The following is a 26,832-nucleotide window of genomic DNA, read 5'->3' as shown; positions in this document are numbered from 1 at the left end:
ACTTGACTAGTACCAAATTATAAATACCGTGCAACATATGGTTGATTGATGTTAAATGAATTAGCTGAGTTCAGTTCATGTCACAGAAAGTAGTGGCACAGAATCGAGTTGGAGGCCTGTGGCCAGTGGAGTTCCGCAGGGATCAGTTCTGGGACCAGACTTGTTCAACATCTTCATCAACAACCTGGATAAGGGGACAGAGTGTACCCTTAGCAGGTTGGCTGATGACACCAAACTGGGAGGACTGGCTGATTCCCCAGAAGGCTGTGCTGCCATTCAGCGGGATCTCGACCAGCCTGAGAGTTGGGCAGAGAGGAACCTCATGAGGTTCAACAAGGGCAAGTGCAGAGTCCTGCATCTGGGAAAGAACAACCTCAGGCACCAGTACAGACTGGGGGTTGGCCTGCTGGAGAGCAGCTCTGCAGAGAGAGACCTGGGAGTCCTGGTTGACAATAAACTGAACATGAGCCAGCAATGTGCCCTCGTGGCCAAGAAGGCCAATGGCATCCTGGGAAGCATCAAGAAGAGTGTGGCCAGCAGGTCAAGGAAGGTTCTTCTCCGCCTCTCCTTTGCCCTGATGAGGTCTCATCTGGAGTCCTGTGTCCAGTTCTGGGCTCCCCAGCTCAAGAGGGACAGAGAACTTGAGGAGAGAGTCCAGCACAGGGATCAGGGGACTGGAACACCTTCCTTATGAGGAAAGGCTGCGGGAACTGTGGCTGTTTAGTCAAGAGGAGACTGAGGAGGGTCATATTAATATTTACAAATATCTGAATGGTGCGTAGCAGGAGGTTGAGGCATCCCTTTTTTTCTAAGGTATCTAGCAACAGGACAAGGGGTAATGGGATGCAACTGGAACACAAAAAGTTCCACTTAAGAAAAAACTATTTCACTGTTCAGGTGACAGAGCAGTGGAACAGGCTGCCCAGAGGGGTTGTGGGGTCTCCTTCCTTGGAGGTCTCCAAGACCCACCTGGACATGTTCCTATGCAACCTGATCTAGGTGAACTTTCTTGAGCAGGGGGAGTTGGACTAGATGATCTCTAAAGGTCCCTTCCAACCCCTACCATTCTATGAGTCTATGATAATCTTCGTGATTGAAGTTTTTGCATTTCCATTAAATGTTAGTTGTGATGTCAGACATCAGTTTGCAAATTGGAAAATGGCACGTTTTTCTTGTTAAAGAGATTATTAACACTGCTCAGATTATCGAAGATCAGTAGAAAACAGATTGTTGATGTAATTAATTTTTCAAATACTTTAAAAAAATGTAAATTATTTAAAGTTTATCATAAATTATGACTGCTAGGCTGTTACAGCACTAATGTTCTTTACTGAAGGTGTTCAATAATGTGGGAATTTTGTTTTAAGTAATACTTTAGCAGGTGATGTCTGCTTTTCTTCTGGTTGAGGGTCTGAGGATGTGTATCATAGGCCTGAATAATTTCTGCTTTTTTTACACTTTACTTGGAAAATGTGCATGCTGATAATGGTTTCTTTTGTTTTTTGGGGTTTTTTTTCTAAGATGCTTCATGCTGAAAGTAGAGAAAGACTCTGGGAGTGTCAGAATGAAATCACAATTGAACCATATTCTAAAAAAATAAAGTCAACAGAAGGGACTTACAAGAAGCTCTTTGATGAGGATAATCAACATATACAGGAGGAACTGGATACTGAGAGAAGAGCAAATTATTTGATACCAGCATATGCCTCAGATAACCAAGGGCAGCACGCAATGCAGAAGCAAGAGAAAATACTTACTGGTGTCTTGGAAAAACTGAATGAAGTGCTTCCTGAAAATAATCTTGTACTTAGTCATCCAGTTGATCCAGAAACTCTGCAGAATGTAAGTCCTCCATTTTCATCCATAAGTGACACTAATGTTGAAGAAAAGAAAGGCTCTTTTCTTACAATTAATGATAGTGAGGGTAAAAATAGCAGTATGTTGTTCTCAGTAAGTAGAAATGGATCAGATGAAGAGTTTTTTACAAGCAAAGAATTTATTGGACCGATTTACAAGCCTCCTGATAGTAACAATGACAGTTGCAATGAATGTAGAAGCAGTGAGGGAGATCCGAACGAATTGCATGACAACAGAGCTAGGAGAAAGGAAGCAAAGAAGATGCAGACTATTTCTTCTGTGGTACCAGAAATAGATTATGAACTGGACCAGTTCTATAAAGAAATTCACCAGCTGGAAAGTGAAAATTTAGATACTAATTTTCAGGAAAAAGAAACTGAAACTTCTCAGGAACAACAGTCTTCATATAACTGTAGCCAAACCTCACAAGAGGATTATCAACATGTACTGCTGGGCAGCCCACAAACATTTTATGAGAATGGACAGTGTTTCTTTGAACACAACAGTCAGAAATCAAGCAATGAGCAGCCGTTTGTTGAGGAAACAAATAGCTGGAAAACTGAAAATAACAGACAAGATTCAAAATATTGGAACCACTCAGTGCCTGAATTCCGACCTGCTTGGCAGTTAACAGAATCTTTCAGAGTGCCTCGGGTACCTCTTCCTCCTAAATTCAACCAACAGTCCCATTTTCAGATAGTTAATTCTCCACCACAAAAAACAAATGCTCTCCCTTCTCAGAATGGTGAACTTTCTTATAAAAGTTACCACAGTTACCATGGAAATGTGGATATCAACAGCCATGGTCCATTGCTTGATCAGAGTACCAGCTGTGCTGATCATACCGGTATCCAAACCACCCAGATCTTCAGAAATGGAAATAATGACCAGAATGGACTTCAAAATAATGGTTTCTGTGAAACCAGAGAAGAGCGTTGGAAAGATCTAAAAGCTGACAGTACAGAAGGATTGCACAGCTTTTCTTCCTTGCAGTTACCTGAAGAAAGACTCAGTTGTTCACAGAAATTGCTCTTCATCTTAAGAGGCCTACCTGGCTCAGGGAAATCAACACTTTCTCGGTAAGTGAAGATTTGAAGCTTGAGAAGCTTACTCAAATTGAATTTTTGAAGAGTTTGATAAAAATACTCTGTTGTGAGTTGGCAAACTTTGATATTTGTGAGGTAGGCTAGTAAAATGAAAAAGTTTTTACTTGAGGACAAATTACATTAAATATTGAAAAGATTTTTTGGGGGAGTTTTGCTCCTTTAGAATTTTCATGAACAGGAGTTGTTTTGTGTAGAAATGAACATGTTCTATATCCATTAAATTGCATCACCTTTTACTTTGAAACTTTCATATATACTAGTATGTGATGGTCTGCCTCTTTTTTAAATCTTAAATCCCTTCATTGTAAAAAAAATCAGTCAAATCTAACAGCATTATTTTTTACTAAAGCAGTACTTTTTCATGCCCCCGCAAAAGTATTCAAAGACCATCGGAAGAATTTTGCCAATTTCAAAGACCATTGGAAGAATTTCAGCATGTTGGTGAAACTGAGCATAATCTTACTCCCTTCTTTTCATACTATCATCTGTCAACTTCTCTATTTGTGAACAAAATACAAAAAAGGATTTTTTTCTGTTAGGATATACTTACTGAAGTCTGACAGGATTAAAAGCAGGTACCACCTCCAACTAGGATTTTTTTTTTTTTTTTGCCTAGTTTAAAAAGCAGATAAATTGATAAAGCGCACAGAGGCTATCACTACTAAGCAAAATTAGGTTTCTCTTGCATGCAAAAAAAAAACCACAACAAAAAAATTACTGTTTACTAATTGAGCTTACTCCAGGAATTGTACATCACAAGTGGGGTGTCTTCTCTGCTTGTCTTCTGTTGTGTGCTAATAGTTGATGAAATAGATACAGTGGTCATGTTTTTGATGTGAAGAAGTAACCTTGCTGTTTGTGGCTTTCTCCTGATATTAGGAGACTGGGATCTCCATGTCATAGAAAAATTCCTTTAATATATGAAAGCAACATAGAAAATTAAAATAACCATGTGGAAGAAATGCTGCCTCCTTCAGTGCAGGAATTAGATAACACTTACTGCTGAAGATCTCAGATATTTTGTTTTCCATGTTTGGTGTGCTAAATTGTCTCTGAATCTTTCTGCAAATAAACTACTCTTATTATTTGAAACATCCTAAATATCTTCAGGTTTTTATGAAGACATTTTAGGAAGACTGCATTTTTTTTGCCTTTTGCTAGTGAGATCAACGATTAATTTTCCTTAACAGATGGGGAAGTAGGCACCATGAAAGCAAGGTCAAGAAAAGTCACCAAATTTGGGTGCAGAATTTGAATTGTGTAGGAGTTCTTTTTCAGTGTATTCAGTTACATGCAGTTTATATGTTCCACGTTTGGTCGCAGTTGTTAATTCCCATTAAGTCACGTATCACAGTCTCAGGTGCCTGGGTGAAAAAATCCCAGAATTAGTGTCTGCCTATGGGCAAAATATATGTATTGTTATTGAAGTGTTATTCTTAATGAAGTTGAGTATGTTTTTCCTGTGTAACATCACAGAATTCTGCAGTCTAGACTAGAACAGCAAATAATCATCTCATGTCATACTAGTACTCACAAGTGTCTTTGCAGGCTTGGCGTCTTTAGCACCTGCAGTTAAACCTCTACCACTTGTGCTGGAAAAATAATTGTGAAGGAAAATCAGAAAATCTACGAAATCTGTGTGGCTCAGCACTAGATGGTAGTAGGATGCATTCTGCAAGTGTGGTTCCCAAGTAGGAAATGACAGCAGACAGAGTTGTGTGACCCAGGAATCTTGAATTCCTATCTGCATTTTGTGCAAAGTAAAAGTTTGTAATATCAGACACTCCTCCTAAACTTGGCTCATATCTATTCCGAATCTTCCGCTGAAGTCTGTGTTCTGACTGTCCATCCCAACTGCTTGGTATCATTGGCATGTTTTTTGAAAGAGGCTTGTGGAGTTTAACTAGTCCATCATTCTGCTTTGGGCAGGTCTGCCACCATCTTTGGATCAGATCAGGTGTGTCTCAGTCTAGCTTGATCTTGAAAAACCTACAAGTGCAGAGATCCCAAGATTTTCCAAACTTTTCTGGTGCACTACTACCCTCCCAGAAAGGAAGTTCTTTGTAATCCCCAAGCCATGATATGAGTGTTCTGTGATAAAACATGAGCCCTTACCTGGTATAACCTGACTCCTCATCTTCATAGTTTCAGGTCAGGTGAGGGACTACCATTATTCTCTGTAATAGGCTTATATCAGATGGCCTTTTAGTGTCTTCATTGCCAGACTACACAAGAACAGCTGCTATTAACCTCTCCTCATAGGTTGTATGCTCTAAGCTATCTTGGTGGCCATCTATTCAGCCCTCTTATGGTTTTCAGTATGTGTTTTGAACTAGGAAGCCATAAACCAGACACAGTATTTCAGATTTGACTGCACAAGAGCCATTGTTGTACTGGTCACATCTTCTCTAATAAAGCCCAGTATGTTGTTTGCTCTTCTTTTTATGAGACTACACCATTTGCTTATCTCCACTCCTCAAATCCTTTTCATCAGGATTCTTCAACCAGTTGCTTTGCCTCCTGTGCTGATGCTTAGGTTTCTTTTTTAACAGTTGCAAAAATTTGCTCTTTTCCTTGTTGAGATTCATCACGTTTTACTTGTCCTAGTTTCTCAGTGGCCTTCTGGATCAAAGTCTTATGGTTCAGTATGTCAGATTTTGCTGCTAATTTGGTGTCATCTGCAAGGTCTCTGCCTCATCTTCCAGGTTAACAATGAGTATACTGAAAAAAATGGTCACAGTATCATCTCTTGCAGTACTCTGCATGTTGCTGGCTGGGAGATGATGTTGAAAACCTTGATAATTTCAAGATATAGCTACATTCATCACTCTGTTCTCATCCCCATAGGTTTTATTAGTGCATTCTGGTTAGTAAAGAATTATTGTCTGCTGCAAAACACACATTGACTCTTGTTGAATACTTTTATTTCCTTTATGTGTTTGGAAATACAATCCACCAGGATACAATCTATTGGCTTTCCAGACCTGAGGTTGGGTGAGGTTGAGTTGCCTTTAGTTACTTTGGTCATTGACATACTTTTGTCTCAGTTTTACAGGTTTTTCCTAAACCTCAATTTCTAAGGACTTTCTGTAAGTCAAGTTTACATGAGGCAGAATGGAGTTTTCTTATTGGAATGGATTAACTGTGAGGGTGAGGGAGCAGTGGTGCAGGCTGCCTAGAGGGGTTGTGGAGTCTCCTTCCTTGGAGGTCTTCAAGACCCACCTGGACATGTTCCTATGTGACCTGATCTAAGTTGACTTGCTTCTGCAGGGGAGTTGGGCTAGATGATCTCTAAAGGTCCCTTTCAACCCCTACCATTCTATGATTTGACACAGGTTCTGATGTTACTGATCAATGGGCTGTTAATTATTCCCTGATTTTGCTAAAATCAGATTATCCCCTGATTTTGCTAAAATCAGTTTCTCTGGCTTACGGGTATTTGTTGACATACCTGGACAACATTTAGGATGAATTTTAGTTAGATCCAAAAGTCATCTCTGTGATGCTTCTAGAAGATTTGACTGTGGCATTTCTTGACAATATAAATAGAGAATTCTAGAAGAGCTTAATGGATTTTTGTTGTATTGCTACATCACCCAATATAGTAACTTCTTTAATAAACATATTATGAGTAGTAAAAATATTAAAATATAGAGTAAAAATAAACATGTTAACAGTGAATATTGCAACTATTGAGTTCTGCTTTTTATCTTCATTGGCTTCCTGAAGTGTCTTTTAGTGTTTGCTAAAGTATACTTCAATTTCTCATGTAATCTCTAATGAAACAGAATGTAATAGAACTTAGTCTGACCTACAAATGAAGGAGTCTTCTCACCAGTAAAATATGTTGCTTGTAAATGGCAGACCTAAGAGACTGCATAAATGTGAAAAAGGCATTGGAATTTTTGTCTTTCTGGTTTCTGATTTGAATCTGCATTTTATTTATTTTATTTTGCCTTGGTTTTTTGTTCGGTTTGTTTTCCCTTCATAAAAATTGATTGTATTTTTGAAACAATTTTCTGTCAGATTTTGTTGAAATTGGTCTATATGTCCAGAAGTCACCATGGAGTGGCATCACTTTAGGAAAACAAACTAAAACACTCTCATCAGGTGGTTTAAGTGACTTGAGAAGCAATTGGTTTTCTCTTGATTTGAAGGAATACATGCAGGGATAATAAAACATATGGCTTTCAGATCAACCTGTTAGCACTCAGAAATGAGTAATAGGCAAAAACAATATAACTCTCTGATAGGATTTTTTTTGTATCTCATTTTCCATCTTAAATGTCTTGTCATCTATCACACTGAGTCATCTATCAGACTGAAGCCACAGTTCTATAAGATGTGGTAAGCCACTTAGTACTGCTCAGCCAAGGGAGGTCTCCTTGATTGTTAGCCACTTTTAATGTATTGCCTTTCGGGGCCTTTTAAATAGGCTCAACTGCTAACTCAACCCAGAAAAATAATTTAAAAAAAAAAAGATTGAAGGATTACTTTCTTCTTGGTGGTGAATTCCAGTGAGTTCCACAGTTGATATAAAAACAGAGGTAAGTAAGACTGTGTTCAGTTCATTTCTCAGCTGCATACAGATATGTCATGATCAGGTGGTTTCTAGAGATAATTCTAAATGAGAATTGGCGTGAAGAATTTTAGTAAATGCATTATATTGTTATGAGGTACTTACTGCATTATAACCATAATCCTAGTACAAATGTCTCTTGGGGATGGAGAAGAAGAAACAACAAATACAGAAAAAAGAAGAGAGGAGGAAAATATGTTGCTGTAATTTAGGTTAGAATGGTTGGTAATACCTGTGAGTGTACTTCATATACCTGTTTAAAGTTTGCAAGAAGTTCAGAAGTAGGGTGCAGTTAAATTTATTTTAGCTATATTCTGTTTCCCTACATCTATTTTTTTTCTATCTGAAAAATGAAAGTTAACATTTTTTTGTGTTTTCTTTTGTTTAACAGTGTTCTGCTTGATCAACGTCATGATGGCATTGTATTGAGCACTGATGATTATTTTCGTCAACAAGATGGATATACATATAATGTTGCTCAGCTTGGCGATGCCCATGACTGGAACCAGAACAGAGGTTTGAATGCATAGGAGAAATCCTGTTAAATTAGGCTTGTTTTTAGAGAGCAGAAGTAAAACATAGTGTGTATGTGTGTTGGTAGTCTGTAGGAAAAGGAGTGTGTGTGTGTGTATATATATATATATATATATGTATATATGATAGTACAAGGTATGTAGAAGTAAACATCATAGAATCATAGAATGATAGGGGTTGAAAGACCCCTAGGTTTAGAGATCATCTAGTCCAACCCCCCTGCCCAAGCAGGTCCATCTAGATCAGGTCACACAGGAAGGTGTTCAGATTGGTCTTGAAGACCCCCAAGGAAGGAGACTCCACACCCTCCCTGGGCAGCCTGTGCCATTGCTCCGTGACCCTCACAGTAAAATAGTTTTCTCTTATGTTTAATTGGAACTTTTTATGTTCCAGCTTCATCCCATTACCCCTTGTCCAGTTGCTAGATACCTTAGAAAAAAAGGGATGCCCCAACCTTCTGACACCCACTATTTAGGTATTTGTAAGTATTAATAAGATCCCCCATCAGTCTTCTCTTCTCCAGACTAAACAGCTCCAGTCCCCTGATCATCTTGGTGGCCCTGTGCTGGACTCTCTCCACAAGTTCTCTGTCCCTCTTGAGCTGGGGAGCCCAGAACTGGACACAGGACTCCAGATGAGGCCTCACCAGGGCAAAGGAGAGGGGGAGAAGAACCTCCCTCGACTTGCTGGCCACACTCTTCTTGATGGGTCCCAGGATGCCATTGGCCTTCTTGGCCATGAGGGCAGGCACATTGCTGACTCATGTTCAGTTTATTGTCAACCAGGACTCCCAGGTCTCTCTCTGCAGAGCTGCTCTCCAGCAGGCCAACCCCCAGCCTGTACTGGTGCCTGAGGTTGTTCTTTCCCAGATGCAGGACTCTACACTTGCCCTTGTTGAACCTCATGAGGTTCCTCTGCCCAACTCTCAAGCCGGTCGAGATCCCACTGAATGGCAGCACAGCCTTCTGGGGAATCAGCCAGTCCTCCCAGTTTGGTGTCATCAGCCAACCTGCTAAGGGTACACTCTGTCCCCTCATCCAGGTTGTTGATGAAGATGTTGAACAAGAGTGGCCCCAGAACTGATCCCTGTGGAACTCCACTGGCCACAGGCCTCCAACTCAATTCTGTGCCATTGATAACCATTCTCCAGGTTCTGTCGTTCAGCCACATCTAGTTCATCTAGTTTATCATCTTAATTTTCTTGTGAGCCCTAATGGCTGAATTTGTCATTGACAATTGCTAAAAACATCTTACCATTTCATGTGCCAAACTTAGCTTTTAAGGCATTTTATTCAGGGTATGTAGTAGTATTAATCTTCATATATTCAGAATAAATTTTCACTGTCTTTATATTCAGTTGAGTTCATATTGCTTCTGTAAAGAATATCTGTAAGTTTTTTAACTGGACAGTTGATGGACCTCAAGTAACCAACAGCTTTGTGTGTCCTGCCCCCTAAAGTCCCCCAGCTATTCTCTGTTCTATGTTGTAGTCTGTACTGGCTCAGAAACATACCCTTGCTGGTCCAAAGTTAAAAGCTGTGTACCATGTACCATTCCAAACAAATTACATCATGGCTATGCTCTCTTTGTCTTTCCATCAGTAAAGATCCTAATTTGGAAGTGCCTTCTTACCAGTTGCTGTTTTGTAGAACTTGGGAGCACCTTATTTTTCTGGAAGCTTCTGCCCTCTCTTGGATTTGGTAGAAATTAGCCACAGAGTTTAAATATTATTCAGACAGGAACAGTGTGGTTGTAATTTTGTTTTAATGAATCTCAGAAATATTTCAGATATCTTATTTCTGTGAAGATCATCTATTTCTAAGCATTTTGTTGTAGAAGAGCTAACCATGTGTCTCAACACGTGCATCGTGTTATCTGCAGGGCTGTTAAGGCTGGAACTAGGATATGGTTTCATGCTGGGATCGCTATACTCAGCAGGACCCAGACTTTGAGCAGCTCTGTTGTGTTGCTTTGACTTAAACACTTCCTCCTTTGTGTCAATTCACCACCACTTATTTTTTATGCCTTTCATTTTTTCTTACCTTCTTCTACTTCTTTTCATTCCTGTCTCTACTCTTCAGTGGTTTTATTCCTTTTCTTAGACTGTTCCAGACAGACTAGATTGGTACAAAAAACATACAAATGACTTATTTACATTTGCCATTTTGAGTTACATAATTATTTATTAACTTGCACTGTTTTTCATTGCAGCAAAGCAAGCAATGGAGCAGGGAAAATCTCCAGTTATAATAGACAACACTAATACTCAAGCCTGGGAAATGAAGCCATATGTGGAAGTGGTAAGTTCTGATATGTGATTATATCACCTGTTAAAATTTTTCAGACTTACCTATACATGTGTGAAGTTGGTCTGTTTTGTTCCTTACTCAATTTTCTAAAGAGAGACTGCCTATTGATACATTCTATGATTAGTATGGCAATAGTTCAGGGCAATTTAAGGATTGACTTAATCTTGCTTAGCCTGGAATGAAAGCTAAAGGCGTGTTGGGAGTAAGTGAAATTCATCATGCTGCCACGGCAGATACCAGTGTATAAACATCTGTTTGTATAAACAGTGTATCAAACATCTGTTTGATACCAGTGTATAAACTTTGTTATATTTTATGTAATAATGATATGTGTCATGCATTTTTCTTTGCTTGCTGCAGGCTCTAGAAAAGGGATACAGAGTGGAGTTCTATGAGCCAGATACTTGGTGGAAGTTTGATCCTGAAGAATTAGAAAAGTAAGGTTTATATTACAGAAACTGCTGTACTTATATATACAGATAGATAAATATGCACACATAAATATATATAGTACATTATATTTTTTTTAATATCTTTTTAAAAAGAATTTAACTACTAATATAAAAATATTTAAGTAGGCATTTTGAGATATACCTGTAAATGGAAGTATTGTGAATAAACAAACAAACAGAGGTCCTGTCTTGTTATTCCAAGAAAAATCAATATTAAAATGTTGTTGGACAGGAGTATAAAGATGATTCTGTAAGAATCACTGCTATTATAATGAATAATTATTCTGAGAAATTTCTTGTTACGAAATGCTGATGGCAAAAAATAGATGGAAGACAAAAAGGAATATGCATTTTGCAAGGGATACATCAGTCTGAGTGGTTTGTTTTGTCTACTTTGATAGATATCTCAGTGTTGAAGAACAGTAGTCCATTACTAATCAGGTTAAAAAGAAAGCTCACATTTTAGATTATTCTGTTGCAAGGTTTTGTGAAATTATCTCCAGTTTTCAGAGAATCTGTCTTAGAGTATCATTGGACATAGGTCATTGGACTTTTGGGTTGTGAGAGTGCCCAGGAAGCTGCTTATTATCCTTGAGTAATGTCTCTTTTGTCTCAGATGTATGTGCTTTAGGAATCTATGAGGTATCAAACTAAATTAGGGATATTTCATTGTTTGAAACAACGTTTTCACGGTGGATCACAGAGAGTTCTCTCACTCATTGTCATTTTGTGTGCTTCCAGCTGACTTGGCTTATAATTTTTTCAGTTTTGTGAAGTAGCACCTATAGTACACAAAGTATGAATGTAAAATACATTACTGACTTGGACTTTGTTTTTGTAAGTCAAGTTTTCATCTTTTGTTCCTCAGCTGCCACACGCTTGTATTTAGAGATGGGATCCTCTCTAAGTAGGATGAATTCTAATAAGTTTTTCTAGTTTGAACAGCACCAGCCAAGTTAAGAAGCTGCCTTAGTAGTTCGTTCTGAGATGTTCAGTGTGAGATTTCTATTACATGAGACATACTCATTTTCCAGGAAAATTCACATTTTTGTGTGATCTTAACAAGTAATAGGGTAAAGAAACTTGAGATGTTGCTACCATTGAATTTTATTGTCCAGTAATTAATTGTAGAAGTAAAGTTTATATCCTTAAAAAAAAAAAGGGAAAACCCTTGAACTGTGAAGCGCTGCTACCAGTTCTTAGAAGCTTCCTAGAGATGTTTAGCAGCTCCAGTTGCTTGAAGTATTCTAATAGAAGCCCATTGTCAGGAGTCTTTATTTTTTGGACAGTACAGGACAGATGATGATGTGAGGTTTCATTTTGTTTTTCAATTGCCTGAGGAGAAGGCTCAATTTTTAAGTTTGTTTTGGTTTCCCCCCCCCTATATTTGTATGTTGGGAATTATATAGAAGTTGTTGTAGTTTTGGGATTCCTCTTAGGAATGTTGAGCTCAACCATTTGTGCAATATGTGGGCATATACTATGCTAATAATAAAGTTGGGTTATTTTGTTAGTTATCTGGAGCCATACATTCTGATTCACTTCTAAATAGGATTACCTAACACTTTTGGTTCTGGTAGTTGGAATAAAAAAATACACCTCCCTCTACTTTAGTTAGGAGAAGACTTTTCTTCTATTTTGGATACATGCTTCTCATTTATTTGCTCTCTAGGTTGTTAGAAACTTTTATCAAGTGATCCAATATGTCAATGTCCTAGAAGTCAGGTGCATTTCTAGAACCTGTTTTATAGGGTTGTTCCTGCCACAGCTTAGTGTGTTTGAGAAATCTGTGAAAAGGGCAAATTCGTGATACTAAGAATGTGACGTGCCCTCTGTCTTGTTTGTACGGTTTCTGAGTAGCTGGTAGATTGTGGAGAAGAGCTTCGATTCAAGCTTTTGGGGGATAACAGGTATGCTGTGTATAATCTGTCTTTTGAGATGGATATTGTTTTCATTTAAGATAGTTACCTGCTGTGTAACTTCACACCAAAGGGAAATGCAAGTGTGTTTAATACACTCTTTTTTTCCTTCAGTAAGATCCTAAACATGCAATTTGGTGTTGACGTCATTAAACTTGTGTGGATTCTTTTAAGTAGTCATGTCTAGGCAGGATTGTAGGCATGTAGCTATACTTCTAAGTAGTCATGTCTGTTACTTTACCAGCATATTGGTATGTAAGATTCTTGTAGTGTAGAAATATTTAGTAGTGGCAGAATTTTTTTTTTTCCTTTTTCTACAATAGTTTCTGTGGTTTATGTGATTTTACTGTTGGTGATTTTATTATCCCGCCCTGTTCCTTAAGGAAAGGCTTATTTATGAAGTGATTGTACACAAGTCCGTTCAACTGTGGATAAATGTGCACTTTAAGCCCAGAGCACCTGAGCTGTAATTTTGTTCTAGTAGTACTAAGATGTGGGGAATATTGAATAACTTTGTGCTTCCACCATTTGGCATAAGAGGACTTAGACTTCTTCTCAGTTTTTTTCTGTCATGAGAGTCAAGTGCTTTATAGCTTGTGATGTTGTCTCAGGGAACAGTGTTTATGAGATAAATACTCTGCTAAAGCCTCTTCTTCCCACAAAGCAAGCTGATAAAATACACCTTAAGGAGCCAACATAATTCTGAATACTGCTGAGATCATAAATTGTTCCATTCTATCTGCAGTATGCTTTGAACCCTCATCAGCTTGATGCATACTTCTTTGTTTTAATAATATGCACAAAATTCTGGCACAGGGGAAGGAAATGAGTCTTTATACTCTTTCTGCATACAGTATCCTCTTTTCAGTATAGCTTGTTTGCGCTGAGTATTGTTTCTTCCTTTATAGACCTAAGCAAGGTGGTAAGGAGGCCTGTGCCTCTTCTGTTTCTGGCACAAAGTACAAAGATGAAGGCATATATATTCCCTATCATTATGACTAGGAAATAATTCAGCTCAGATAAGGTTTCTTAGTGATAAGAATATGTTGGATTATGATCCAGTAGTTGGATTATGATCCAAAGTGCTTGTCTACACTATGTAAGTATTTTGTTTTGTATCTGTTCTTTTAGATTCAGTTCTGTAATAGTACTGGCAATTCTCTGAGTTTGTGCATGAGCCTTGTTGTTCTGCTTTTCACAGAGAGCAAAATGTTCTACTAACATGGATTTTAAGACCTTATTCCATTGATACTAAGGCAATAAATACTTTCTAAAGTAATATCTAATGTTTCAGGTTCTTAATAGTCCAAGTTCTCACTGCAGCTAGCTGTTCACGAAACACTGCAACAATAGGAAAACACTTGTCTCCACTTATGTATGTTTTGGTACATTTCTAAATTTACAGCAAGTATCAGTAAGAGCTAGTAGATAGAGGTATCATGAGCACGCTGTTCTGATTGAAACCTAAATTGTTCCTTGTTTTATCTAGAGATTTACTGATGGGAAAATATTCTGTCATTAAGTCTCAAAACGATGTAGTTTCATTTTTTATGCTAGTTTGAACATTATTTTAATAAGTAGTAGTCTATAAGATTATTCTTCTACTCATTAGCTAGTATACAATGTAAAATGTGACAAATAAACAGAAAGTAAAGTCCTGAGGTTATTTAGGTACATAGTTCTGTTGAGTAATATCACATTTCTGTGTGAAGGATGACTACATTGTTTTCTGTTATTTAACATATGCTGTAGTGAATTGTTAAAATAAACCTTAACACAAATTGAATACTGGGAGAATGAGGATGCAGTGAAATAAAAGTGAAATTTCAAATATGAAAAGCAAGAAGAAAAATTGTGAATTTAGAGGTGTTTTTCTTAGAAGACTGTAAACATATAAACATACCAGACAATTTATTTAAATTTTTATTTTTGTAGGAGGAATAAACATGGGGTCACTCGTGAGAAGATTGCCCAGATGTTGGAACGATATGAATTTCAAATATCTATACCTATTGTCATGAATTCAGTGGTACCTCCCCACAAAAACACTCAAAGGCCACCTCTGCAGCGAAGACATAGGTGGGGAGGCAATACAGACTCATGGAATTCTTTCAGTATTTCCAGTAGCTGATAACACAGTTGCAGTCAGTTAATAAAAACCTGTTGCTTGCCCTTCTAAAACACATCACCACCTCCAATAAAGTAGTGGATCTTCTGTGTTTTAAATAGACCGATTTCAAGACCATCTTCTTCTGGAGGTCGTTCCTGAACGAATTTGCATGTAAATAAAATTGTACCTAAAATGTGTTTTTTTTAAAACTATTTATTACAGTTGTAATAACTTTGATTTTAGTGAGATATTTAATATATTGTGTCATATAGCAGAGTCTTCCTTCATAAATGTAAGACAATGATGTTGTCATATGCCAAGTAACTGTTGAGCAGGGTTTTTTTTTAAAAAAAGAGGTCATAATTAGATATCTAATCTTGCAACCTGATACAGGTGAACCTGCTTCTGCAGGGGGGTTGGACTAGATGATCTTTAAAGGTCCTTTCCAACCCTACCATTCTGTGATTCTATGATTCTATGATCTTTTAAAAGGTAATTAAAGCCCCAGAAGAAGAGGTTCTTTATGTAATAACCAGTTTTAATGATTGTCATTTAGTCTTCTTATCTTTGAGGAGATTGTCCTGGATTGTCCTTTTGTTTTATTCAGCATATATTGCCAATTGACAATGTTTTGGCATGTATTTTATGGTTTCAGTTGTGTCATTTGGGTTTTTTTTTCATCCCAGAAGCTCTTCTGGCAGCTGAAGCAACACTCTGCTAGTACAGTGTTCACCAGCCTTAAGACAGTGCAACCCAAAGTCTTTTTTTTATTTGGTAGTATATAAACTATGACAGTGGCTGCACACCACCAACCTTTTTTATGCTGACTATAAAAACCTGAATTTTATCACTAAAATCAAAACATTTCATAGCTATGTCTTTTCAAGTCAATTTCTTTCATTTACTGTAAAAATGAAGCATTAAAGCGTTAGACTGTCAAGTCCCAGTCCACAGTTGGGATGTATCAATTCAATATAAGTAGCAGATACACTTCTGTAAAACCATATTGCATTCCTAATTTTGGCACAGACAATGTGAACTATTTAGCACATAAAAGAATGAGCCAGCATGGAGATTGACTAATTTACTGCCCTTTTCTCTTAAAAAAAAAATAGTGAATTTGTAGTTATCACGCTACTTGCTTTCTAAGAGCTTGCTTTGTTAATAAAATATATTTGTCTTCAGTGTTGTTTTAGTAGTTCAATGTCAGAATTGTTTACTTCTAAGCCTGTAGGATTTTAAACAAATGAGCATTGTTACTAACTTGCTAGCTGAAGTAACCTGTCTTCGTGTCTAACTCCATTTGATTTCCTTATGCAATGAGTAAGTAAATCCTGAATAAGTTGTGTCAAGAACATTAGCACACAGCTAAAAGAGTTTTCATGGTTTTCCATTACTAATTTGCTGTGATATCCATCAGAATTTTGAAAATTCCAAAGCCAGCGTATTTTTTTTTAATTTATAGACTATTTTTAAATGGGCCCTGAAAACTACTTCCTCTTTAAAGTTTGAACACCATGAAAGTTGAAAATCCAGGTGTATAATGAGGTGTCTTCCTGGAGTTTTCCACACCCATTCTGCAAATCTAAATTTGTATAATTTCCTGTATATGTGCAATAACATTTCCCTGAGAGGTCCAACTAACTATAAAAGTTGAAATCTGCAGTTTCACATTTTAATAATTATTTTAATTATTTGAAAAATAATTTTAAATGCCTCAGTAGCCCATGGATTGTTAATACATTGAATTACGTGTGTATATATATAAAAAAGCTCTCCAACCATATGAATGTCTCCGTTCGTTGTCTGTTATTCATACAAATTATTTGAATGTGTTTTAGTTTTCATGATTATCTTTTTCCATGTCTCAACAGAATCATGGAAATCATTGCAAGTGGTCAGGAATACTTCACTTCTCCTGAAGGTTTTATATTTAAAGATGGAAGCATATTTCTAATAGGAGGAAGATTAAAAGGTTTAGAAAGTGGTTTTATTTACTCTGTTACTTCAAGTCATAATAAATGTATAAAATGTATGGAGACTTTATGTAGTAGTCACACAATATGCTAAGGTGTGATAAAAAAGAGCTGCATTATAGAGAACTGATGTTATATCTTTTGGTATCTTCAGTTTTTGAAGGAAATGAATTAATATTTAATGACATTCTAACTGGAATTTGTGTTTAAACAGATGTGAATTCATACTATTTTAAGATGCTGCATCATTTTTTTGTGTTGTGTTTTTAATAAATGATTGATGGGTGGTGAGTATTTTTGGTATGCAAAGCATGTTGTTCAATTACAGGCTTGCAGTTTGCAAAAGACACATAACAAGAAGGCAGTGCTTTGCAACTTGGCATTCTATTAGACATTTCTTGTAAACTCCTTAATCTGTAAAACTGTATTCCAAGGTAAGTACAATGACATGGCAGGTGAAAGCACAATGGAATTATTGTTTGTGTAAGACAGTTTCACGGTATATTAGTATTTCATGAAGATATGACAGTCACAGTTGTACATATAGCTCAGTAGTTGCTTTTACACTGAAATACTTCAATGAAAAAAGAATAAAAATACTATGTGAAATATATTGAAGGTATTGAATTTCTCCTGCTCCCTCAAAAGCAAGGAAAGTTACTTATTTTGTCAAAAAATATGTACAAGAAATGTAAGAATTTGCTGTTTGTGTTCAGTTAGACTGGAGATGTACACAGTTTTACTGTCTGGTATATTATTCATGCAATACACCTGATGATAATCGTGTACCTAGAATGAAGGATAATAATTTCTGCTGGTTTTGCCTGGGACAGAGTTGATTTTCACTTCACAGTGGCTACTATGGAACTGTGGTTTGGATTTGTGCTGAAAACAGTGTTGATAACACAGGGATGTTTTCAATATCGCTGAGCAGTGCTTGCACAGAATCAAGGCCTTTTCTGCTTCTCACCCCACTCTACCAGGGAGGAGGCTGTGGGTGCACAAGCTGGGAGGGGACACAGCCGAGACAGCTGATCCAAGCAGACCAAAGGAATGTTCCATATCGTATGGTGTCACACTCAGCAGATAAAGCTGGGGGTACAAGAAAGAGGAGGAAGCATTCAGAGTGATGGCGTTTTCCTTCCCCAGTAACCGTTAGGTGTGATGGAGCTCTGCTGTGCTGGAGATGGCTGAAAGCCTGCCTGCCCACCCATGGGAAGTGGTGAATGAATTCCTTGGTTTGCTTTCCTTGCATGTGCAGCTTTTGCTTTACCTATTAAACTGTCTTTGTCTCAGCACATGAATTTTGTCACTTTCACCTTCCTTATTCTCTCCCACCAGGGGAGTAAACGAGTAGCTGTGTGGGGCCTGATTGCCAGCTGGGGTCAAGCTACAACAACCTACTGTAACCCTTTTTTTCTTTTAACATATAGTGTTAAATGATATCCTGTGAGGGATTCTGTCTTCTGTTCTTACAGTCCTGTCCTCTTTAGTTTGCCATGCTGCATATTTTTTTGTAAAACTTGAAGAAAGACAAGGTTTTATCTTTTGTCACCTGTTTTTTAAAACCTTCTGTGGAGATGGTAGTTTTTGTTTTTCTGCTAACAGATAACTGAAAACCAAGCTTCATCTAACTGAGATGGGACTCCTAGCATTTATATTTGATTGGTTTGTGTCTGTCTTTCCTGATGTAATTTAAGACTCTGTCAGTATTTTCTTCTTTGAGCTGACTAGTAGGATTCATTTTTAGTGAACTGGAAAAAAAAACCCTTTTTTTAATTTTCACATTCATGCGTGATACCTGCAATTTTAACTCCTATTTCCTTCTAGCAATCGAGTTTTCTAGAATAAATGTTTTTCCCTCTGGTGGTGTATGGTGGAGATGAGGTGACCAGGTATATATTGAAAATTGAAGGGTTTCCTTACAAAAGCAGAGAGACAAGTGAAGAGCAGTAAGAAGACATAGTGTTGAAATGCTGTTCATAAAACTGAAATTAAATACTCACTGTAAAACTCAAATGTTTCATGCAGGTCAGATGGAAATACTTCATTCCAGTGTTTCTGCGGTGACGCTTTCTCATTTCAGTGTTTTATGTTTTCATTCTTTTGAAATGAAAGCAAGAGCAGAGATTAAAGCTCTTTGGTAATAATTTCCTAGGTGAGAATCTACTTGTGTATCAATTTATGGAATGTTTGTAGGGTTTTTTTTACAGGGCTAATTGGCTGAAATTAGCTGTAAGCTTGTTTTGAGTTCACAGGGAAATATGTGAAAACACAGCTGGGTTTTTTTTAAGTATTTGGAAGATAAAGTAGGAAGTAACAGGGTTTGTCAAGGTCAGATCATCTCAAATTTGTCTAATTTATTTCTGTAGTAATAGAGAAGCAGAAAGTACTTTTTTTGCTTGAGATAGACTGTCAGTATCATTCTAGAGCAAGGATAATACAAGCATTGAAGTATTCTATCTGGAAAGAGTCTTTCCAGTTCCCTCTTAGCTGAGAATGCAACTTCATTTCTCGGGTAGGCAGTCAGTCCTTGGCCATTTCATGTGTACCTCACTGATACTTGGTGCTGTTGTGACAATACCACGTTGTGCCAAGTCAGAACATACCCATTAAGTAATTTTGTTTTCAGATGTAGTTATAGACTTTTTAGTGATGTTAAACATTTTTCTTTTTTGAGCTGTTAATCAAATTCAACTTCTCTTTTGTGGTCCCTCAGACTGATATCAGAGTAACTTCTTTGTAATTGTGTGGATCATCCTGCTTGTCCTTTTTAAGTATTTCCCTGATACTGACTCTGTAAGTATTCTGGGATTTCGTAAAACATAGAGAAAAATACTTTATGAGCAAAAAAGCTTGGAATATGTGCTTGCAGGTTGTCTAACTACTGATTTTTAAAAGGATGAAATGGTTAGTGGATGTTGTTTAACCTCTTAAATTGATAGCAGACTAAGAAGTGCTGTCTTTGTCTCAACAGATTTAGAAGTGCCTATTTTTAAGGACTTTACTGTGTCGTATACAAATCAGTCCTGGTCATGATCTATATGCTCTTTGACTGTTATTTTGTTTGTGATACTTCTAATAATATCTTCTTTTTTTTACTCATCCTAGGTTTTGGATAACCTATACTATAGATTATAACAGTTTATAAGAATTTCATGAATAGTGTATCCCACGTCTTGCTCTTAACAATGAAGAGTTTCTGGAGGCTCATGACCCTGTGTTAGGAGTGGATTGACTGCCATTTAGCATTTTTCCTGTATTGCTTGTAAGATGAGTACACTGCTTTATAGGCATCTTGACCACTAAAGTATAGACATTGGATCTTTTACCTGAAGCAAGATAGGTATACATATTTGAGTTTCATTTGCAGCTCTTTGCAGCTATTTGGTAGTTGCACTCAATATTCATTAAAGTATACCTGATAACATTTTAAAAACATTTTCACTTTATGAAAGCTGCAGTTACAAATCTCTGCTTGTGGCTATGCAGCAGAATTGCATTATATAGGAGTGTTCCGTGTATGTGTATGTAGAAGGCACAGATCATTGTGTTCATTCAGTTTGGTTTGTTCCAGCAGTCTAGACTGACTTCTTGTTTCTGATTATGAATACCTGTTCATAATGCTGCCCTTTTTGGTCCTAGGTCTTGAGGAATGGTTTTATTTTGAGTAAAGATAGCTAACTGTGATGGTAACTTTTTACTGCTCTGTACAGAGTTGAGCTGTAAAGAGAGTAAGTTAGTTTGTCTTTCACCTGGTTTACTTGTGGTGCCTTTCTTGAGAATGTCAAGCTTTGAGCTCACTGGTACAAGGAAGATGTGATATATTTGAGTGAGTTGAGCAGAGGGTGGTCAGGGCCTGGAACACGATACACAAGTTGAAGCTGGGAGAAATGGATTGTTCAGCTTTCAGAAGGCTTAAAGCTCTCTTCACCTACCTCATGGGAGAGTATGAAGGTGGAGCCAGACTTGTCTTAGATGACAAGCAGTGAATAGAGATTGCAACATGGGAAATTTCAATTAGATATTTAGGTTGTTATCCTGGTTTTGTGTGGGATAGAGTTAGTTTCCTTCCTCGTAGCTGTTACAGGACTGTTTTGGATTTAGTGTGAGAGTAATGTTGATAACACAGCAATGTTTTGATTGTTACTAATTAAGCACTTTTCTTGGTTTAAGGATTTTTCCATTTCCCAACAGGGTGGTGCACAAGAAACTGGGAGGGAACATGGCTAGTACAGCAGACTCTGACTGAACAAAGGCCTATTCCATACCATAGGACATCACACCCAGTATATAAACTGGGGAGAGTTGGTGGGGAGGAGTGAATTGATCTTGAGCATTGGTCAGCAGGTGGTGAGCAATTATGTTAGACATGATTTGTATTCCCTTGAGCTTTGGGGTTTTTTTAGGGTTTATTTATGCTTATAGTTCTTCTCATTACAATCATCATTATGATAGATAACTGTTATTATTGTTATTTTTTATTTCAGTTTAGTTATTACACTATTCTTATCTCAACCCAGGAGTTCTGGTGTTTTTTTCCCTGATTTCTTCTCCTCCTCCCACTGGTAGAGGAAGGAGTGAGTAACTGAGTGCATGATGCTCAGTTGCTGGCTGGTGTTAAACCACGACAGTGCCATTATCTCCATCCTTGGAGTATTCAGAACTTATCTGGGAAAGGCACTGAGCAAAAAGATCTCTGTTGATACTGCTTTGAGCAGAGGTTGATATCCAGAAGCCCTTTCTGACATAATTTATTCTACTCTACTACTGCATATAATGAGAGTAATATCCAGAATATCAGAAGAGTTAGCTCTTACCCATCAGAGAAAACTTTTTAATCATTAGCAGAATTGCTGCCTATTTTCAAGGTGTTAGATGCAGGTTTGCATTCATAGCATGGTTTGGGTTGGAAGGGACCTTAAAGATCACCTAGTTTCAACCTGCTTGCCATGGGCAGGGACACCTTCCACTAGACCAGTTTGCCCAAAGCCCCATCCAACCTGGCCTTGAACATTTCCAGGGATGGGGCCTCTCTGGGCATCCGGTTCCAGTGCCTTTCCACCCTCACAGTGTAGAACGTCTTCCTGATATCTAATCTAAATCTCTCCCGTTTCAGTTTAAAGCCATTACTCCTGGTTCTATCACTCCTTGCCCATGTAAAAGGCTTTCTTCCAGGCCCCTTTAGGTTACAGCAATCCATGATTCTCCTCTTTTTCTCAGATGCACACCGAGTCTCTGGCTTTGGCTGTAGCTGCAAAAGAGGCTGTACCATTTATTCTGGTTATTTTCTTTCATATCTATATTAGCAAAGTAACTAATAAGATCCTGACTACATCTCTAGGTGATCCCATTTTTTCTCCCTCAGGTGGGGTCCGTGGCCTCCTGTCTCTTATTAGCTGTTAGGTCTTTCCAAACTTGGAAAATAGTGGCATATATTAGTGCTTATCTAAAGTAATTTTTAATTCTCTATCCAAAGGCAGACTTCTGTTGACACTTACTATGTTGCAGAATGGAAAGACAGTTTTCTGCATTTGATCATCCCCAACACTATAGGAATTGTATACGGCTGCTTTGTAAAAAGTAATCATCTTTAAGGGGTAATTCTTTGTGTTTTGTTTCTCTCTACTCCTTTTGGTGAAAGATGTTTAAAAAAGGAATGAGTTAATAACAAAGAGTAGTATGCAAAAGTAGTATGTCAAAGCTGGATGCCAGATAGACAAACTACTGAGATGTGTTGGAAAAGGTGTAATACCTTCCAGGGAATGTATATTATAATTGAATGCTGTGTAGCTTTCTATGTTTCATACAGCATTTGAGATGCACGAATGAGACCACAAATGTTCTGTATAACAATATTGACTGCAGTTAAAAGTATTTGATTTTTAATGTTGATATTAACTATGTTAGTGGCCGGTTACTTAATGTTTACTGATACCGATTTCTGTACTGGTTTCCTCTTGCAATTTTTTTCCCCTTTTTCTTTTGCTCTTGAAGTGCATCTTTCACATCTGTCTGATCTGCCCAAGTTGCTACAGTCATCTTCATGGCTGGATCGATCTCTCCCTTTTCTTCCCTGAACTATAAACCTGTGTAGAAAGCTACATCTCATTCTCTATTTTCTTAATGTCTCAGTTCAAACTGGTGCTAATGTGAAAACTGAATATATATATTCCACCTCCTCTCAGGCTCTTCTTTTGAAATTTTTTCTCATTGTGCAGAAAATGCTATTTTATGTTATAAAACATGTTTTTCTTCATTTCTTTTCTTTTTCTTGACCTCATTAAGTTTGTAGCATCTTCTTGTGTTTTCAAAACTCATGCTTTTGTTCCCAGAGTTATGTTCTGTGCTTTCATGGATATTTAGTTACAGGTCTTTGTTACAATTTTGTTTATTGAAGCTACTTTAAATACAGCTAAAATCCGTCACCCTTCATTCAAAGTTGCTAACAGAAGTAGCTTATTACATACCTCTGTATACTCCATTCAGCTCTCATTGTACCTTTTGTTTCCTTAGGCTCTCATTCATATTTTTTCTCAACTTGATTTTGCTTGTCATATCTCAGACTTCATTTTACATTTGTTCTGTGTGTGAATGTGCCAACACTTCATTCTGTAAATCTAATTTTTACTTCTAAAATCTTTTGATTGTCTTTGTTTATAATCTGTTTTGATGACTGTCATCTGGTGTTCAAGTACTAGGATGATATATTACTATATGTAGTTCCCTTTATTTTCTGGTTAAAATAGTGATTATTTAAAGAATAGAGTCTACAGTGAGTGAAATACACAATGAGAATGGGTTTTAGAAATTGGGATCTGGAAAATCTGTCTTATTTAATGACCACATTTTAGGACATGATTTATTTTACAGTCTCATGAGAGCCTCAGTAAATCAGCCTTTTTCCTGGGTAGAGCTTCTCGAGAAGAATTGTATAAGCTCGTGCCTGGAAAACAGTAGATTATAAGGGTGAGGAACTAAAAAAAAGATTGTCAGTTGGCTCCCAGAATTTAGTTTTGAGTGAACTCACATTTTATAACTCCTAACATCAAGAATCCACTAAAATTCAATAATGTTTTGTATTTGAACTAGTGAGATGTATGTATACATTAGGAAATATTCCTGTAGCAGCTCTGTTTTTCCTTTAGAGAGAAAAAGGCTGAGGTTTTTTTTAAGTAAATCCTACAATTTTAATATTTTTTTCAGTAGCTGTGAATTATCCATTAGGCAAATGGGCTTTGCATTTTCACTGGATGATGTTTGTTTGGTCAGTTGCAGCCTTCACCAGTGTGCCTCATGGTTTTCAGCCTGGACCACCACCATTGAAAGATGTGGTGGGTATAGTGTGTTCCAGTGTTGTTGCGAGGGGAGTGCTTAGGATTTAGAGAGAACTGATTGCTTTGTATTCACATATGCAGTAGTCCTATAGTTTGTCCAGAAGTTAATGTAAAATTGAGACTCATCATTGTCTGGAAAGCTGGGATTTTTCCTATCCTGTTACAGGTTTTTGAAAGTGTTCCTTCAAGTCTCATACAGAAATGTCTTACCAATAGAAAACTAAGGAGAACTGCTGCACAACACGTTGCTCCAAACTTCATTAACTAGTACAAATCTGACTGCAGTTCCCGTTTCTCCTCCTCAAAGCAATGTATTTCTTATCTAGCCTGGATTAATTTCAATCAGGTTGTCTTCATGCTTGAGCTGGTATCATCCAAGTAATAGAAACGATGTCATCAAAGATGACAAGAGGATTCGAGCTGTACTTCAGTGTGTAACATTGGCATCTGTGTCCATCATTCTCATCAAAAGACTAAACAAAGAGAGAACTTAAATAGACTTTTTTTTGAGCTTTCGTGGGCTAGAAGGGTGATGATAAAGCTGCAGTTTCTTCTCTAAGTACATCTTCTTAAGATGGATTCAGAACACTTGTAGCATTTCACTTTTTTCTTTTTTCCTCCTTAACCTGCCTTTTATCGTTGTGCCATACTTAATGGTGCCGAGAAATCCAGTCAAACAAAAAGCAGTGCCTCTTCTATCTGTTACAATCCATCAATATGTCTGTTGCTGATTTTAGGAGTGGACTGTGATTTTAAACTGAATTGCTGTTACCAGCACCTCAGGAACTTGGGGGTTTTGGTGGGTTTTATGGTAGATTGGATTTTTTATTTGGTTGGTTGGTTTTTTACTTTGAAAAGCAGTGGCTGCACTTTGCCATGTATTTGATTAAATTAACAGCTTCTAGAGGCATGCCACGATCAAACCAGTTGTATGCCATTCTCTGTGTACTCTCAAGACCAATGTCTCTTGTGTCTGGACTATAATAGGGCAGCAGTCCGATGACTGATTATACATTTCACAGAACTGTATATATGTCAGTCCTGTAGAAATTATCCCAAAATTACAGTAGCTCTTTGAGTATTGTGATAGAATAGTGTAATTCATGAAGGTATTGAAATCTCACTACCACTGGCAATGCTATCGAGAGACAAAAGAATGATAAATACTGAGTTACTTCAGATCAAATCCAATTAGGATTTGGGGCAGGAAGCATTAATTTGCAACACTGTGTTGTGTAAGCATTTGTGAATCATTTTTGATGAATTTCCTTAAAGTGAGCTAGGATGCAATCTAGCATGTTGCTGCTGAAAGTAGTCACCTTACTCCCAAGAACCACTTCCTTTGTCTTAGCTAGACACTGATTCTTACCTTGATAAGTTAAATCAGATCAACAATGAAGCAAGTACTTGGTTTCTTTTGATGCTAGCTCAGGGAGTGGTAGAGCTAGCAAGAGACAAGTAGTGGAAGTGCAAGGTCAACTTCTTGAGCAAAGCAGGAAAGGGTGACTAAGACTGTTTCTTCAGCAGCAATGAAGTGCAAAGTTGGATGCTCAACTGTCTGTTGGAATTGCATCTTTTAGTAAGCCCGATAATGTTGACAAGTTATTTTGCATGTGATTTTTTTTTTCCAGCTACTTTATCACCCAACACCAAGATTCCATTTTGTTTTGAGGAACCAGGTCTTTATCATTCATTTCAGTATTAAAGGCAAGATATGTAACAAAAAGGCTGGTACTGTGAATTTTTTGTTATTCCAAAATTATAACTTCAGTTTCTGTTTGGTGCCGAAGTGAAGTTGGGTCTCAAGGAATTCAGCAATGTACTTGGATTTTACCAGGTGGAGAGGTGAAGTGAATCCCAATAAATACCTTTTTATGTAAGCAGCTGTATTATAATTTTGATGTTGAAAGCTCACTCCAGAGATTTTAGTGGTTAACTAACATTAACATACATTTCTGAGAGCATGTACCTCATTGCTAAATGTCATACAGAATCACTCTTTTTTTAATGGAATTGGTTGGTTCCTCTGTGTTTCGTTGTGACTGCAGGTGTTTTTTTACATCAAGGAGACATCAGCTTAAATGTATGCTAGGGTTGAAGTTTGTACAACTGCAACTGACTCATTTTGTTCTGGATTTTTCTGCAAAATAACTTCTTTAGATCATTTACTTTGCATATTCTGACTTGGCAATCATGAAAGTGCATTTGTTTGTCTAGCAAAGAGTATCACCTGAACACGCACTTTCAATCAAGCTGGACAGCACTATTTTGAGCAGTAGGTTCTAACCTTGAAGTCACATGTAATAGAGTTCTGGCAAAAAACTTTTAATATTGTTTAAATGGAAGGCTGAGAAATTTCAAGTTGTTACTTGGGGAATTCCTATCTCAGCAAAATCACATTTTTTCAGGTTTGTTTATTACTAAGCCTTTTTTTTTTTAAATGCATAATGTACAGCAAAATTTAAATGTTAACTGAAATGACACCTTGTTTCTTTCCCCTTTTGCATATGTTGTGTGTGTTTAAAAACAGCTCACTAGCACGTGCCCCTGTAAAGAAGTTTATCTCCATGCTGGTTCTTGAATTTTCTATGTTGTGTGCCATATGGTTTTAGGATGAGGAAAACTTAAAAGACATGTAGGTGGACTAAAAGAT

The 26,832-nt window shown here is 37.2% G+C and overlaps 2 protein-coding genes across 3 annotated transcripts in view; both read left to right on the top strand.

Annotated features, from left to right (window-relative positions):
- The first annotated feature begins 697 nt into the window (after nucleotides 1-697).
- Nucleotides 698-26,832, top strand: part of LOC104551926 (NEDD4-binding protein 2-like 2) — a 26,920-nt gene continuing 785 nt past the window's right edge. Inside the window, exons 1-6 of one of the 2 annotated variants that reach the window (XM_061993557.1) lie at nucleotides 698-774; nucleotides 1,522-2,936; nucleotides 7,934-8,058; nucleotides 10,288-10,376; nucleotides 10,746-10,822; nucleotides 14,692-14,835. In XM_061993557.1, coding sequence (XP_061849541.1) covers nucleotides 772-774; nucleotides 1,522-2,936; nucleotides 7,934-8,058; nucleotides 10,288-10,376; nucleotides 10,746-10,822; nucleotides 14,692-14,835 — 1,853 coding nt within the window. In that variant the 5' untranslated portion in view covers nucleotides 698-771. Of the gene's footprint in view, nucleotides 775-1,521; nucleotides 2,937-7,933; nucleotides 8,059-10,287; nucleotides 10,377-10,745; nucleotides 10,823-14,691; nucleotides 17,444-26,832 lie in introns of those variants that run through there. The other variant, XM_061993549.1, reaches the window with a different exon arrangement.
- LOC133625184 (uncharacterized) overlaps nucleotides 16,819-26,832 on the top strand; it is a 25,499-nt gene continuing 15,485 nt past the window's right edge. The window contains exon 1 of the mRNA XM_061993539.1: nucleotides 16,819-16,841. The gene's annotated coding sequence lies outside the window, so the exon portion shown is untranslated. The remainder of the gene's footprint in view (nucleotides 16,842-26,832) is intronic.

Source organism: Colius striatus, chromosome 1, assembly GCF_028858725.1.
Source record: "Colius striatus isolate bColStr4 chromosome 1, bColStr4.1.hap1, whole genome shotgun sequence".
Classification (NCBI taxonomy): Eukaryota; Metazoa; Chordata; class Aves; order Coliiformes; family Coliidae; genus Colius; species Colius striatus.
This window is presented reverse-complemented; position numbering and strand designations above follow the sequence as displayed.